The sequence below is a fragment of the Arvicanthis niloticus genome, chromosome 24, assembly GCF_011762505.2.
Source record: "Arvicanthis niloticus isolate mArvNil1 chromosome 24, mArvNil1.pat.X, whole genome shotgun sequence".
Lineage (NCBI taxonomy): Eukaryota > Metazoa > Chordata > Mammalia > Rodentia > Muridae > Arvicanthis > Arvicanthis niloticus.
This window is the reverse complement of record NC_133432.1, coordinates 33523587-33537586: the sequence shown is the minus strand read 5'-3', so window position 1 is coordinate 33537586 and position 14000 is coordinate 33523587. Positions and strand designations below refer to the sequence as shown.

The 14000-nt window shown below is 51.9% G+C and overlaps 1 protein-coding gene across 8 annotated transcripts in view; it reads left to right on the top strand.

Moving 5' to 3' along the window:
* Window positions 1–13753, top strand: part of Tnrc18 (trinucleotide repeat containing 18) — a 94580-nt gene extending 80827 nt beyond the window's left edge. For all 8 annotated transcript variants that reach the window (XM_076923560.1, XM_076923555.1, XM_076923557.1 and 5 more), the window contains 8 exons: window positions 223–298; window positions 416–524; window positions 4452–4568; window positions 5380–5547; window positions 5878–7235; window positions 10397–10633; window positions 11226–11300; window positions 12211–13753. In XM_076923560.1, the coding sequence (XP_076779675.1) occupies window positions 223–298; window positions 416–524; window positions 4452–4568; window positions 5380–5547; window positions 5878–7235; window positions 10397–10633; window positions 11226–11300; window positions 12211–12417 (2347 nt within the window). In that variant the 3' untranslated portion in view covers window positions 12418–13753. The remainder of the gene's footprint in view (window positions 1–222; window positions 299–415; window positions 525–4451; window positions 4569–5379; window positions 5548–5877; window positions 7236–10396; window positions 10634–11225; window positions 11301–12210) is intronic.
* The last annotated feature ends 247 nt before the right edge of the window (window positions 13754–14000 follow it).

Sequence of the window (14000 nt, the reverse complement as noted above, 5' to 3'; positions counted from 1 at the left end):
CATGATATTATATAACATGATACTATATATGTGTGTGTGTGTATATATATATATATATATATATTATAAATCCATATTGATATAGTTAACAGAAGTCTGAACCTAAAGCTAAATCCCATGAACCAGGTGGCAGAGCTGGTGGTGCTGGGTTGGGGCCATTCTGTTTCTAGCACAGGGTTCTCTGACCACTGCCCTATTGTGTATTTGTCCTTGTCCCTGCAGATACCGTGTGGTGGTGGAAGGTGAGCGTGGGAACCGTCCCCACATCTACTGCCTGGAGCAGCTACTGCAGGAGGCGGTGAGTGGGGGAGGGGAGGGGACCCCAAACCCTGGAGGGAGGGGCTCCAAGGCAATGGCCAGATCTTGATCACCTCCTTTCCAGTCACCTTCTGACCTCCAGTCTATACTCTACTAGATTATAGATGTGAGGCCGGCCTCTACACGCTTCCTGCCCCAGGGGACCAGGATCGCCGCCTACTGGAGCCAACAATACCGCTGCCTGTATCCAGGCACGGTGGTCCGAGGTGAGATACCTTTCCTCCCCAGCTCCTCCAACTGCTAATAAGTCATTATCAGTTCATCTGGTCAATGAAACCAGCTCCCAGCTGGCTTAAACCTGTAAACGCTGTTACTGGTTTGTGTAAATAAATCCCAGGGAGGGCTTTCTGGTATGGCTTGATCCGACTATTCAGATGAAGTCGGCAGGACTCAGGATCTTGGTGACTGACCTTGGAATGTGATCTGTAGGCTGGCTACACCCCAGCTTCTTGGGAAGGCATCCAGCTTCACACAAATCATCAGAGTGCCTTTCTCTCCTACTTTCCCACTTTGGTCAGGGGCTGACTGGCTTGGCTCATGAGGTCTTCCTTGAGGCTACTATGGTTGAGTCCACTGGACTGGCTCATTAAAATCCTGTTTCTGTGGCTAAGGAATGAGGCTGGCTTCCCTTCTCCATGGATACTGTATTAGAGTGGACAAAATACCTGGCAGAAAATGTCAGGGCAGGAGGACCTGTTTTGACTTGCTGTCTCAGCAGGCATATCACTGTGGGTCTCTTGATTCTGGATCTTTGAAGTAGAGCTTTGTGGTTGTACGATCCTGTGACTGATTGTGTTATCACGATAGTAACATGAAGCACGATAAACACGTTCACCTCATGATAAACAGGAAGCAGAGAGTGTGGGGAGACCACACACCAGGTACAACCTTCAAAAAGGATGCCCTCAGTGACCAGCTACTGCAGTTAGGCCCTACTTCTGAAGGTTCCCAACCCATAGTAGCACCAATAGCTGGGCACATGGGAAGTCTGGGATGCTGTTAATCACACAGAGAAGATGAGCTGACAGAAAACAAATGGGGTGGGGGATGGGATTGGGATGGTTCAGGGGTTAGGAATGCTTGCCTCCAAGTCATGAAAGTCAGAGTTCAGATGCTAGCCCCCCTGTACAACAAGCTGCATCTCCTTTACACACTTGATACTCCAGCTCTGCAGGGTGTAGAGACAGGAGGATGGGCGAGGTCTTGCTGCCTTTTCGCCTAACAGAAAACGTGAGCGTCTGGTTTCAGGGAGCCACCCTGCCTTGAAGGACTAGGTTGAGGGGGATAGTGGAGGACCCCTGATGCCCTCTACCTGGCCTCTGCATACACACGTATGAGCGGGCCTTCACAGACATGCACATACAAACAAATGAATACATATTTTAAAACCAAAAGAAAGGCTGGTTACAGGGCTGTAGAGACGGCTCAGCAGTTGATGCTCGGAGACTTGAGCAGTCTTTCCAAAATCAGCCTGCCTGGGCATGTGATGTCTGTTGGACCAATAGGCCAAACACAACACACCCCTTGGTTACCTCACATTTTACATATCAGAAGACTCTTTACCACTAAGCAACAGGTGTTCAGTATGATCTGAGCCGTGATTGACCTGAGAAGATACTTCTTTTCCCATCTGTAAATCACTGATCAATCCCCAGAAATCCTGTTACTACAGTAAAAGTTTGTTTAGGAGTCTGGCATTCTGAGACTTTGTCTTCCAGTACCACGAAGGGCTGGGTGCTCCCCAGATTGCCTCAGGGGCCCCTTGGAGTTTTAGAACTGAACCTGGCCAGCATGCTAAGGCTCCCTTGGTCTTTTCTGTCTCCTTCATGATTCATCTCTTCATCTTAACAGATCTTTCAGTAGTTTGTTTGGTTGGAGATGTGGGCTCCTGTGGCCCTCTACGTAGACAAGGAAGACTTTGAACTTCTGACCCCTCCTGCCTTCAGCTCCCAAGTGCTGGGTGTATGTGCCATCTCACCAAACTGATACAGTACTGGGGATGGAACCAGGGATTTGTGTGTTCATGGCCATCACTGTGCCTTCTGAGCCATGCCCCAGCCTCTTATAATTTTCTGAGAAAGACGCAACAGGTGCTAAGTTTATCAAGTTCCGTGTGTTACTACCTGTTTAGTCTGCCTTTACTTAGAGACAGTTGAGCTGGGTATAGGTTCCACATTGAAAATAATTTCCTCCCTCCCCCCACCCCCATTTCTCTGCGTAACCCTGGCTGTCCTGGAACTAGCTCTGTAGACCAGGCTGGCCTCAAACTCACAGAGATCTACTTACCTCCGCCTCCCACGTCCTGAGATTAAAGATGTGCACCACCATGCCTAGCTACATTTTCTTTCTGTATTGAACTTCCAATATTATTTGATAAGTTCACTGCCTTGGAATTTCTAAACAGGTGTGAAGACTAGAATTCAGATACCCAGCATCCATGTCAAAGCCAGGAGAGCGTGTCTCCGTATAATCCCAATATGTGGGAGACAGACCTGTGATCCCCCTGAGCAAGCCACTTGGCTTGATTAGCTGAATCAGTGAGCTCTGGGTTGAAAGAACTTGTCTCAATATACGGAGTGGAGAGAGATGAGGGTACCCAGGGTCAACTGCTGGCCTCCACACACATGCACACATGTGAACTTACACTTACCCGTGCTCACACATATCAGACACATGCAGTAAAAACAGTAATTTATTAATTTTTGTGGGAGGCTCACTTTGTTTTTCTCTCTGTGTTTTGCATCATTTTTATCTTCTTACGGTCTCCAGTTTTGCAGTTCTGTGTGTGCACACACATGAAGTGCAGGTGTGTGCATGTCAAAGGCATGCATGTGGAAGTCGGGACGGTTTGTGAGATTGTGCTCTGCCTCCACTGAAATGAGTCCTGGGGATGCAGCTCATGACTTCAGGCTTTTCAGCAAGCATGTTTCCCCGCTAAGCCTTCTTGCCAGGCCCGTCTTTGAACTGCTGATCCTCCGGCCTCAGGCTCTGAGTGCTGGGATTGTAGGTTTGCACCAATACCTCAGTTTGCTGCTCAGTTTTCTGCTCCCTTGAGAGTTAATTTTCAAGGAAATCTTTGCTCTGTCAGCACATATCTGATCTTGAAGAATCTCACTCAGGGTGTTTTGTTTGGATTCCTCTGGCTCCCTTACGCCGTCTGTGTCTCCTCCTGGTCTCAGTTGCCTTTCCTCTTCCTCTAATTAGAGATTGCCCAGGCATCTTTGTTGATCCTTGGTGAAGAGAGAGATTGAAGAACCAGTCTGGAGCTCTGCATTCTGGTGGGTGGGTGGAAGCTTCTGCTTGGAGATTCCCCAGTACTGGCATGGATTGGTCCTTTCTCCTCAACTGGGTCAGGGCTGCAAGGCCTGTGTCTGAGGATTTGGCCTTAGCACTTGTATGTTGGGAAGGGCCCCATGTTCCACGCTTAGTATTTGGATGTGCCTGGTACCTTTTGGTCTAGAGCTGCTCTAATCTTTCCATTCATCCTGATCATATCGATTCCTTCAGTAGGTATTGGGATCTCCTGTATCTCCTTGACCTTACTTTTATTGATCTTGCCTCCTTCCAGAACAGTACAGCCAAAGCCAAAGTCATCCAGACTTGGTCAGGTACTCGAGGCTGAGGCAGGAGGATCACAAGGTCAAGGCCTCCCTGGGCTATAGAGTTAGTTCGAGGCCAGCCTGGACAACTTAAGTGAGGCCCTGTCTCAACAAATAAAAGTCAGAATAGTGCTGAGGCGGTGGCTGGTTGGTAGAATGCTTGTCTGGCATGCCTGAGGTTCAACTCAGAACCACCATCAACTGTGACTGCGTTCCTATGGAATGTTCTAGAATGTAGACCTGTGCCTTCCTGTCTTTGACATTCAGAGCTTATGTTCTTGGTAAGCCTTTTCCAAGTGGCTTTGGGTCTTGTGTATGAGAAAACCCAGAAATGTATGTGGTCATTCATCTGTAGTCCCTAGAGTATAAGAAACAGAGCCAGAAACGAGAGAGCCAGCTCTCTATCCTTGACTGGTGTGCCTCTTAACTCCCACACTTGGACACCTGTGTATACACCCCAGGGTCCTCGAAGGCTGTGCCTCGGTGGCCTGGGCTGTAGTCCCAGGAGCCTCCCTGACCTGCCCTTCCCCTCAGGGCTGCTGGACCTGGAAGATGACGGAGACTTGATCACCGTGGAGTTTGATGACGGAGACACAGGCAGGATCCCTCTCTCACACATCCGCCTCCTGCCGCCTGACTATAAAATCCAATGTGAGTGGAACTTGTGGCATGGGGGACAAGAGAGGGGGTCCCTGAAAACCCCAACTGGGACCCACACTCCTAGGCCCTTGCCCTGCCAACCCAGCAGCACATAGTAGCCTGGGTTCCCTCCACGGGTCTCTGGGCTCAGTTTGGCATTTGGTTCTCTCTTCTTTATTTCTTCTCTTCTTTGTACAAACTAGATAAGAACTCTACCATAGAAAGTACACCCCAGCCCCTCACTGGGGGATTCTAGGCAGGGGCTCTACCACTGAACCACACCCTAGCCCCTCACTGGGGGATTCTGGGCAGGGGCTCTACCACTGAGCCACACCCCAACCCCTCACTGGGGGATTCTGGGCAGGGGCTCTACCACTGAGCCACACCCCAGCCCCTCACTGTGGAATTCTGGGCAGGGGCTCTACCACTGAGCCACACCCCAGCCCCTCACTGGGGGATTCTGGGCAGGGGCTCTACCACTGAGCCACACCCCAGCCCCTCACTGGGGGATTCTAGGCAGGGGCTCTACCACTGAGCCACACCCCAGCCCCTCACTGGGGGATTCTAGGCAGGGGCTCTACCACTGAGCCACACCCCAGCCCCTCACTGGGGGATTCTAGGCAGGGCTCTACCACTGAGCCACGCCCCAGCCCCTCACTGGGGGATTCTAGGCAGGGGCTTTACCACTGAGCCAAACCTCCAGTACTGGATGATCGGGGCCCTATTTCTGAGTTCCCTAACATGGGTTAGCTGCAGATTATCCCACCTGTAAGCAAGAAGCCTGGATCAGTAGTACCTGAGACACTGTCCCTTTGTCCTGAAGGTGCTGAGCCATCCCCAGCACTCTTAGTGCCCAGTGCAAAACGTCGTAGCAGGAAGACCAGCAAAGACACAGGGGAAGTCAAAGAAGGGGCTGCCACGGGACCTCAGGAGGCTACAGGGGGCAAGCCTCGAGGGCGAGGACGGAAACCAAGCACCAAAGCCAAGGCTGGTAAGTTTTCCCCGGTCTAGGAGGTGCGGGGATGAGGCCACCGTGGGAAGTGGATGCTAGGGCTTGGGCTTCCTATAAATGACTTATCTCCATCTTAAAGAGAATTCTGTGCCACTGGGCAATGTCGTATGGCTCACTTCAAGATCAAAGGACTTGGAGAACATTTGAGGGACTTCCCCAAGGGCTTGCACAGGGAGGGACTTTGCCCCCAGCTTCCTACTGAGGGTTCCATAGGCCTTTCTGACTTGGATCCTAGCTCATCCAGCAGGAAGTCCTACTTTTCTCCCAGCGTTCTTTACCCCTGACCTCTAGTTGTGATCTCTCTATCAGACAGAGCTGTTGTCCTGGAGGAAGGGGCTGCCACCAATGAGGTTCCCAGTGCTCCCTTGGCCCTGGACCCCGTCAGCACTCCAATTTCTAAGAAGAGTACCCCAGAACCAGTGGACAAGCGGGCCAGAGCCCCCAAAGCACGCTCAGTCTCTGCACAGCCCAGCCCCGTACCACCCACCTTCTCTAGCTGCCCAGCTCCTGAATCCTTTGGAGAGCTTCCAACCCCCGCTACAACCCCACTTGTCACCATGCCTGTCACCATGCCTGCCACTCGCCCCAAACCCAAGAAGGCTCGGGCCGCCGAGGGGTCAGGTGCCAAAGGTCCCCGGAGGCCAGGGGAAGATGATGAACTGCTTGTCAAACTGGACCACGAGGGGGTCATGTCTCCCAAAAGCAAGAAGGCCAAAGAGGCCCTCCTTCTGCGGGAAGATCCAGGGCCCGGGGGTTGGCCAGAGTCCACAGGGTTGCTCAGCCTGGGCAGCTACTCCCCAGCAGTTGGCAACAGTGATCCCAAGGGCACCTGGCCCAAGGGTCTAGATGGAGACCTTACTCAGGAGCCCGGGCCAGGGCTTTCTTTAGAAGATCCTGGCAACTCCAAAAGCCCAGACAAAGCCCAGGCTGAACAAGATGGGGCAGAGGAGTCAGAGACCACTTCCAGCAGCAGCAGCAGCAGCAGTAGCAGCAGCAGCAGCAGTAGCAGCAGCAGCAGCAGTAGCAGCAGTGGTTCGGAGACAGAAGGCGAGGAGGATGCTGAGAAGAACAGGGAGGACAGCCGGGGTGCAGGGGGCCGGACCTGCAGTGCTGCTAGCTCCAGGGCCTCTTCTCCTGCCTCCTCCTCCTCTTCTTCCTCCTCTTCATCCTCCTCTTCCTCCTCTTCCTCTTCTTCTTCCTCTTCCTCCTCCTCTTCCTCTTCCTCATCTTCTTCCTCTTCTTCTTCCTCTTCTTCCTCTTCCTCCTCCTCTTCCTCTTCCACGACAGACGAGGACTCTTCTTGCAGCTCTGATGACGAAGCAGCCCCTGCACCCGCAGCTGGTCCCTCCACACAGCCAGCACTCCCCACCAAGGTATCCAAGCCACCTAGCAAGGCACGCTCCTCGGCTCACTCCCCAGGCAAGAAGGCACCCCCCACCACCCAGCCACCGCCCCAGCCCCCACCCCAGCCCCAGCAGACTCTTCAGCCCAAGACCCAGGCTGGGGCTGGGCCCAAGAGCCGACCCAAGAAGAGAGAAGGCGTACACCTGCCTACCACCAAGGAGCTGGCCAAGCGGCAGCGTCTGCCATCTGTGGAGAACAGACCCAAGATTGCTGCCTTCCTACCTGCCCGGCAGCTTTGGAAGTGGTTTGGCAAACCCACCCAGGTAAAGTTTCTGTAAGGGAATAATGGGGTAAGGGGTCCTGAGTTCCAAAAAAGTACCCTGGATTCCAAAATCCATTTAAGCCCCGAGTCCACATTCTGTGCAGAGTGACCCTGCCCTTATATTTCACAACCTTCCTTTAGAAGCTCAAGTCTGGACCCTGCAGGGACCCGTAAAGGCCCTCCTATAAGGAGGACAAGCCAGAAAGAGAAGCCTTTCCAAACCCCTCAGCAGCCAGCCTGCTTGTCATATCACCCTGCCTTTGAACCTCAAGTTCTGAATCCTGAAGCAGCAAATGACCAGAGTGAACACCTTTTCCCCAGTTTGTACCCTGTGTAGGCTCTGAGCAAGTAGCCCATGTGTGGTGGGCCAGGGGTCCTACCTCTGCCATGACAGTTGGGGATGGTCTTCCAGAAGCCAGTTCTAAGCACCCCCACCCACTGTCTATCAGCTATCCACCCCCATATGCAAAAAGTACACATACGTGTGCACACACCTGCTTGTACACACTGGCACCAAGTGCACACACGGATGTACATTCAGGCACACATGTGCATGCACGGGTGCTGTTATGAATCGAACAGTGCTAACTCCCGTCCCGTCCCCCACCGACCACACACTGCCATGTTCTGAATGCTCCGTCTACTCTACCGTGGCCCCATGTTGCATGTTGTAGAAACTTGTGGAAAGTGGTCCCTGGCTAGAGGAAATAAGTCACTGGCAGGGGGGGTCCTGAGGATATAGTTGTTACTGCTGGACGTTTCCTGTCTTCGTAGTCAGCTGTGACGTGAGCAGCTGCCACGTTCCCTCCTTGCCAGGGCTTTTACCCAAGCACATAGTGTCAAATAACCACAAATTAGATCTTTGGAAAGCAAGAGCCAGAGTAAATCTTACCTACTTTTAAAAGTTTTCTTGCTGGGAGAGGTGACGACTCTCTCCTTTAATCCCAGCACCCGGGAGGGAGGGAGGGAGGGAGGGAGGCAGAGGCAGGTGGATCTCTGAGTTCGAGGCCAGCCTGGTCTACAGAGTGAGTTCCAGGACAGCCAGGCCTACACAGGAAAACCCTGTCTCAAAAATAACAAACAAACAAAAATTCTTTGTTTTTAAGTTTAATCTGTCAGGTATTTGGCTAGCAGCGAGGAAAGTGATCATGAGTGAACCACAGAGACGTGAACACATTACATAGAGGAATACACAGGAATAAAGCCATACATGTCCACTTACACGCAGTATATATGGGACGAGGTAACACATGTACATACACTTCTCAGTGGAGGGTATTGTCAGTAGCTGTTCTGGAAGCTTCCATGTGGATGGATGCGGCCCTCCTGGTCAGCAGTCCACCCCATGCCTGAGGGTAGAAGGATTCAGAGTTCCATTGTGTTGTTCAGCTTTCCCTCACAGTAACAAAACACCCTCTGCATGAACGAACTTGAATGTCTGATCCTCCTGCATGCTGGGATTATAGGCACAGACCACCATGTCTTCTTCATGACATCCTGAGGATGGAAGCCAGGGCTCCCTGCGTACTGAGTGAGCCCAGCACCGGTCCTATTCACCATTCATTGCTTTAGTCTCTGGTGAAGTACTGGGTGTCATGGTGAAGAAACTTACCTGGGAATAAACTGCTCATAGCATGTCCAGGCAGCAAAGAAAAAGAGGGTGCCCTTGAGGGCGTTCCTTAATGACCTACTGACCTCGCAAGCCCTGCCCTTCTGCTTCCTCACCTCTTCCCAGTAACTCCATCATGGATAGCCAAGACCTGGAGCCTCTGGGGACAGTCAGTAACTGACCCTTAGTGCTCAGGTCCACATGTAGGGCTTCCCTATCCACAGGCCCATCCTGGGCTCCAAGGTTAGCCTCCAAGTGCCTAGGCCAGAGTCCCCATGCTGTGTGAACAGCTCTGATAGGGTGCCCCTATTGGTTGGAACCCTTTTTCTGCCCAGTTGTGCTACTTTAGCAGAGTTAGGAGTTGGGGAATAACAGTGACAAGTTTAGGGGTATCTGGTGGTCTCCTTTAGTGTGTGTGTCATCGGTTCCTAGGTTCAGTGAGGCTGGAGAGGTGGAGGTGTACAGTAATGTCAGAATCAGGTCTGTTTTAGAAGGGGATGCCTTCTTTGTCCCCTTCCCTGCTCTCTTCCTTTCCTGTCTCCTCTCCCCTCCCCCATACCCCCCCAACACATTTTTAGTGGTATATTGAGGAATTCCAGGTTTGATGAGAGATGTTGTCTCAGAAAATAAGGTGGAGCCATGAATGGTGGCATGTGTCTTTAATCCCAGCATTCAGCAGGCTGAGGCTGGAGGATCTCTGTGAGTTTGAGGCCAGCCTGGTCTACATAGTGAGTTCCAGGACAGCCAGGGCTACGTAATGAGGCCCTGTCTCCAAGAAAGAAAGAAGGCCCAAGACTGGAGAAACGGCTCAGAAGTTACTAGAGCACTGGACCAGAGTTTGAATCCCAGCACCTACATTGGTGGCTCACAAAGGCCTGTAAACTTTAGTCCAAAGGATTAAAAACCTTTCTCCTGCCTCCGTGGGTGTCTGCACACACATATGCACATACACTCACAAAGACACACACTCACACACACTAAGATGAAGAGCGTTAAAGGAAGATAACCTATGGCTGCCGCATACGTGCACCTGCTCACATGCACATCACATGTACATCTGTGTGTACATGCATTGCATGTGTGCACGTATACAGACACTCACACTCCCTTGTTGCCTGATCAGCTTATGAAAAAGGAAGCTGGTTCTGGCTCCATCACTTGGGCCTCTGCTGATGCAGGAGCACATGGTGCAAGAACTCCCCTTGACTGGTAGGCAACAGAGAGCAAAGAACCAGAGGCTTGATAGCTTCTTTTAAGACCGCACCTCCAGTGACCTGCTTACTCTTGTCAGACGCCCTCTCTAAACTGTTCCACTCCCTCAGCACCACCAGCTGGTCATTAAATAGGTGAACTCTGGGTTAGGTGGGAACGCTTCCAAACTCAAGCTAAGGCATCCCTTCCATGCAGACCCCCAGGGGTGATGGGAGGTAGCTGAGGTCCAGGGCTTGGGGATCTAGATCTGCCCAGACAGTTGTCTGGTGGGGTGCCCCACTTTTGGCTGTGTGGGTTCAGGCACAGTGCTGGGCTCTAGTCCTGATTGTCGTGTCCCACAGCGACGAGGCATGAAGGGCAAGGCCCGCAAGCTGTTCTACAAGGCCATCGTCAGAGGCAAGGAGATGATCCGAATCGGCGACTGTGCGGTGTTCCTGTCAGCTGGCCGCCCCAACCTGCCCTATATTGGCCGGATCCAGAGCATGTGGGAATCATGGGGCAACAATATGGTTGTTCGTGTTAAGTGGTTCTACCATCCAGAGGAGACCAGCCCGGGCAAGCAGTTCCATGAGGGCCAGGTGAGTTTCTCTGCTGAGAACTGAGAGGGATCCTGGTGTGTAAAGGCAGACCTGTAGCGTTTCATTTCTGTTGATGTGATAAAATACCCTGACGGAAAGCGACCTAGAGGAGTAAGGGTTTTCTTTAAGCTAACAGTTCTTTGTTATATATAGTTCAGCTCTGGGGAGGCACAGTGGCAAGAGCATGAGACAGCTAGTCTATCCACAGCCAGGAGCAGAGAGAATAAACACATTCATGCTTAGTGCTCAGCTTGCTTCCTCTACTCCTGTAGTCCAGGGTCCCCTGTGCAGGGAATAGAGCCGCCCACAGTGGGCCGGGTCTTCTCGCCTTAATTAACAAAATCAAGATAACCCCCACCAGATGTACCCACAACCCAGCCTGACTTCATGCCTTATTGAGACTCTTCATAGATAATTCTAGGTTGTATCAAATTGACCATTAGAAACCATCACAGTGTTTGAGGCTGGGCATGCTGGGAACAGTGGCCCTACAAGTTGGAAGGTTGAGTCGAGAGAGTTTGTGTAGTGGGCTTGGGATCTCATATAGAAGAAAAACAAGCCTCAGACTTACCCAAATCCATTCCTCCTCCAGCACTGGGACCAGAAGTCGGGGCATAGCCTCCCTGCAGCCCTGCGGGCCTCCAGCCAGAGGAAGGACTTCATGGAGGTAAGAAGCAGCAGTGGGTGCTTGGTTCTGGCGTGCAAGCCATGTCTAGATGGGGATGGGCCTCAAACTTTCTGCTCTGCCCCTCCAGCCTTCCCCCACTCCCCTCCTCCCTTTTCTGTGGCTCTGGGCTACTGGAGTCCCTGTCTGTCTGATCTGCTCATTAAATCTGCCTTTGTGCCCCTCCCTTTCTGTGTCTTGCTCTGGCATTTACAGGTACATCTGTTCATCTTTTCTTCTGTTGTTTCTCTCATTTTTATTTCTTTTCTGTGTCTGCATACACACGTTTGCACCTGTGGTGGCGAGTGTGCATGTGGATACAGATGGAGGTTCACTGTCGACATTGGGATGCTTCCTTGATACCAAGCCCAGAGCTCATTGATATGGCTGGTCTTACTAGCTAGCTTGCACCAGAGGGCCCCTCTCTCTGTCTTCCAAGGCTGAGATTTCAGGCTGGATACCACAACCATTTGCTACTTACATGGGTTCTGGGGATCATAACAACGGGGATGGCATTATGCCTCTTTCCCTCCATCTCTTCATCTCTCTCTGTCATTGTCGCTCGCTCCCTCTCTCTCTCTCTCTCTTTTTTTTTTTTGTTTTTGTTTTTGTTTTTTGAGACAGGGTTTCTCTGTGTAGCCCTGGCTGTCCTGGAAGTCATTCTGTAGACCAGGATGGCCTCAAACTCAGAAATCCACCTGCCTCTGCCTCCCAAGCGCTGGGATTAAAGGTGTGCGCCACCACTGCCGGCTGTCTCTCCATCTCTTGCTTGTCTCTTTGTTTCCATCTGTTTTCTCCCTGCCCCCTCCATTGTCCATTTCTGTCTCCAGGTCTCTCCCCTTAAGGCATCCTGGGGTCTCCCTGATCAGGAGGGTTCCCTCTGGTTCCTAACACCCACACTGTGTCCCCACAGCGTGCCCTGTACCAGTCCTCCCATGTGGATGAGAACGATGTTCAGACAGTGTCCCACAAGTGCCTGGTGGTGGGCCTGGAGCAGTATGAACAGATGCTAAAGACCAAGAAATACCAGGACAGCGAGGGGCTCTACTACCTCGCAGGCACCTACGAGCCCACCACAGGCATGATCTTTTCCACAGACGGCGTGCCTGTGCTCTGCTGAGTGCCGCCCACCCAGCGGGGCCCACAGAGACTCCCCCTCCCCACCACTGCCATGGCGTGGGACCACGTGTGTTGTGTGCATGCCAGTGTGCTCGTGGGCGTGTGCATGTGGCCAGGTGGGCGCCCCAGACAAGTGCGAGTGTGTACATGTGTGTGCCCGTATGCATGCACGTGTGTGCGCACATGTGCACACATTTTCCAGACCCTTTCTGGTCATCCCCTGGTGCCCTCATGCTGAACTCCTCCCCCCCCCCTCAGCTATCAGGGTCCGGCTCTGCTGTCCCCTCAGGGTCACCTCAGCGAGGATTTCCCTCCAGCACTTTGTATGCGCTTGATGAGGCTGCACTCTGAGCTCTGGGCCTGTGTAGACTCTCTGATTCTGTGGCTGGGGAGAGTTCCAAGGACCTAAACTGATGTTTGGTATAGAATTCAGCCACACCCAGCACGGAGCCCATCCAAGACCTCCTACCACGGGCCAGGGGTCCGGGAGGCCCAACGCCAGCCAGCTTCAATCACACCCGGGCATCCGGGCATCCGCATGCCCGGCCTCCACCCTCTCAGGACAGCCTGGACTTGGGGAACAAGGCAGGGGAAGGCAGCCCAGAAGCATCACCATACCCCGTGGGCTCCCCCAGCCCAGACCCTTACACTACAGAAATCCCCAATGGTGCTGAAATCCGCGCCCACGCCCGGCACGGCCCGCCCGGCCCCTCCACCAGGAGGATCCGAAAGGTTACCTGTACAGTTTACTGTAGCCTGCCCCTGTATCATACACCTTTAAATGGAGTCAACTTTTTAATTATATATATAAAGATAAATATATATAAATATATATATATAAACTTTTTAAAACTGTGAAAAATAGCTATGAAATTATAAAAAAAAAAACACATTCTGACGTGCAGAATATTATTTTTTATTTCCTGTTAGATCGTGAATGTCTAGCACCGGCTTTATGCCTCCCCCCTCCCCTGTGCCCTCACCCTGCCCATGTGTACTGTATGTGCCCCCAAATGGATGAGAGATGGAGATAGACGGAGGGGACCCGAACCCGGCCCCCAGCTCAGCCCGAAGCACTTAACAGTCCCCCTGTGCCTGCCAGACCCCAGTGGGGTCCCCGGAGGCTTTGAGCAGACAATCTTGAAGGAAGGAGAAGCCAGATTTCGGTTTTGTTTTTTCTTTTCTTTTTGGGGTGGGGGGTAATTACTGTTTCCTGATTTTTTTTTAAAAAGTTTCTTTTGGAATTTTGTTTGTTGGCAAATTCTGTGTGATCTTTTTTCATAAAAAAAAAAAAAAAGGAAAGAAAAAGAAAAAAGAAAAATTTAATTGGAAAAATACTATGTCTTTGGAGTGGCTTATTTTGGGGTCCTGAGATGGTAGAATCAGTGTGGAGGACCCAGGTGGGGCCCTTGTTCTGGAGCACCCAGAGATGGAGAGAGGCTGGAGCCACACACTGGTTTTCAGTGACAGGCACCCCCAGATGCTTGGGGGAGGCAAAATTGAGGGTGCAGCCTGGAGCTGCTGTAATGAGCACAGAGATGAGTTTGGTCCAGCATTTCAAAAAGTTCTCAAAGCCAGAGTGGT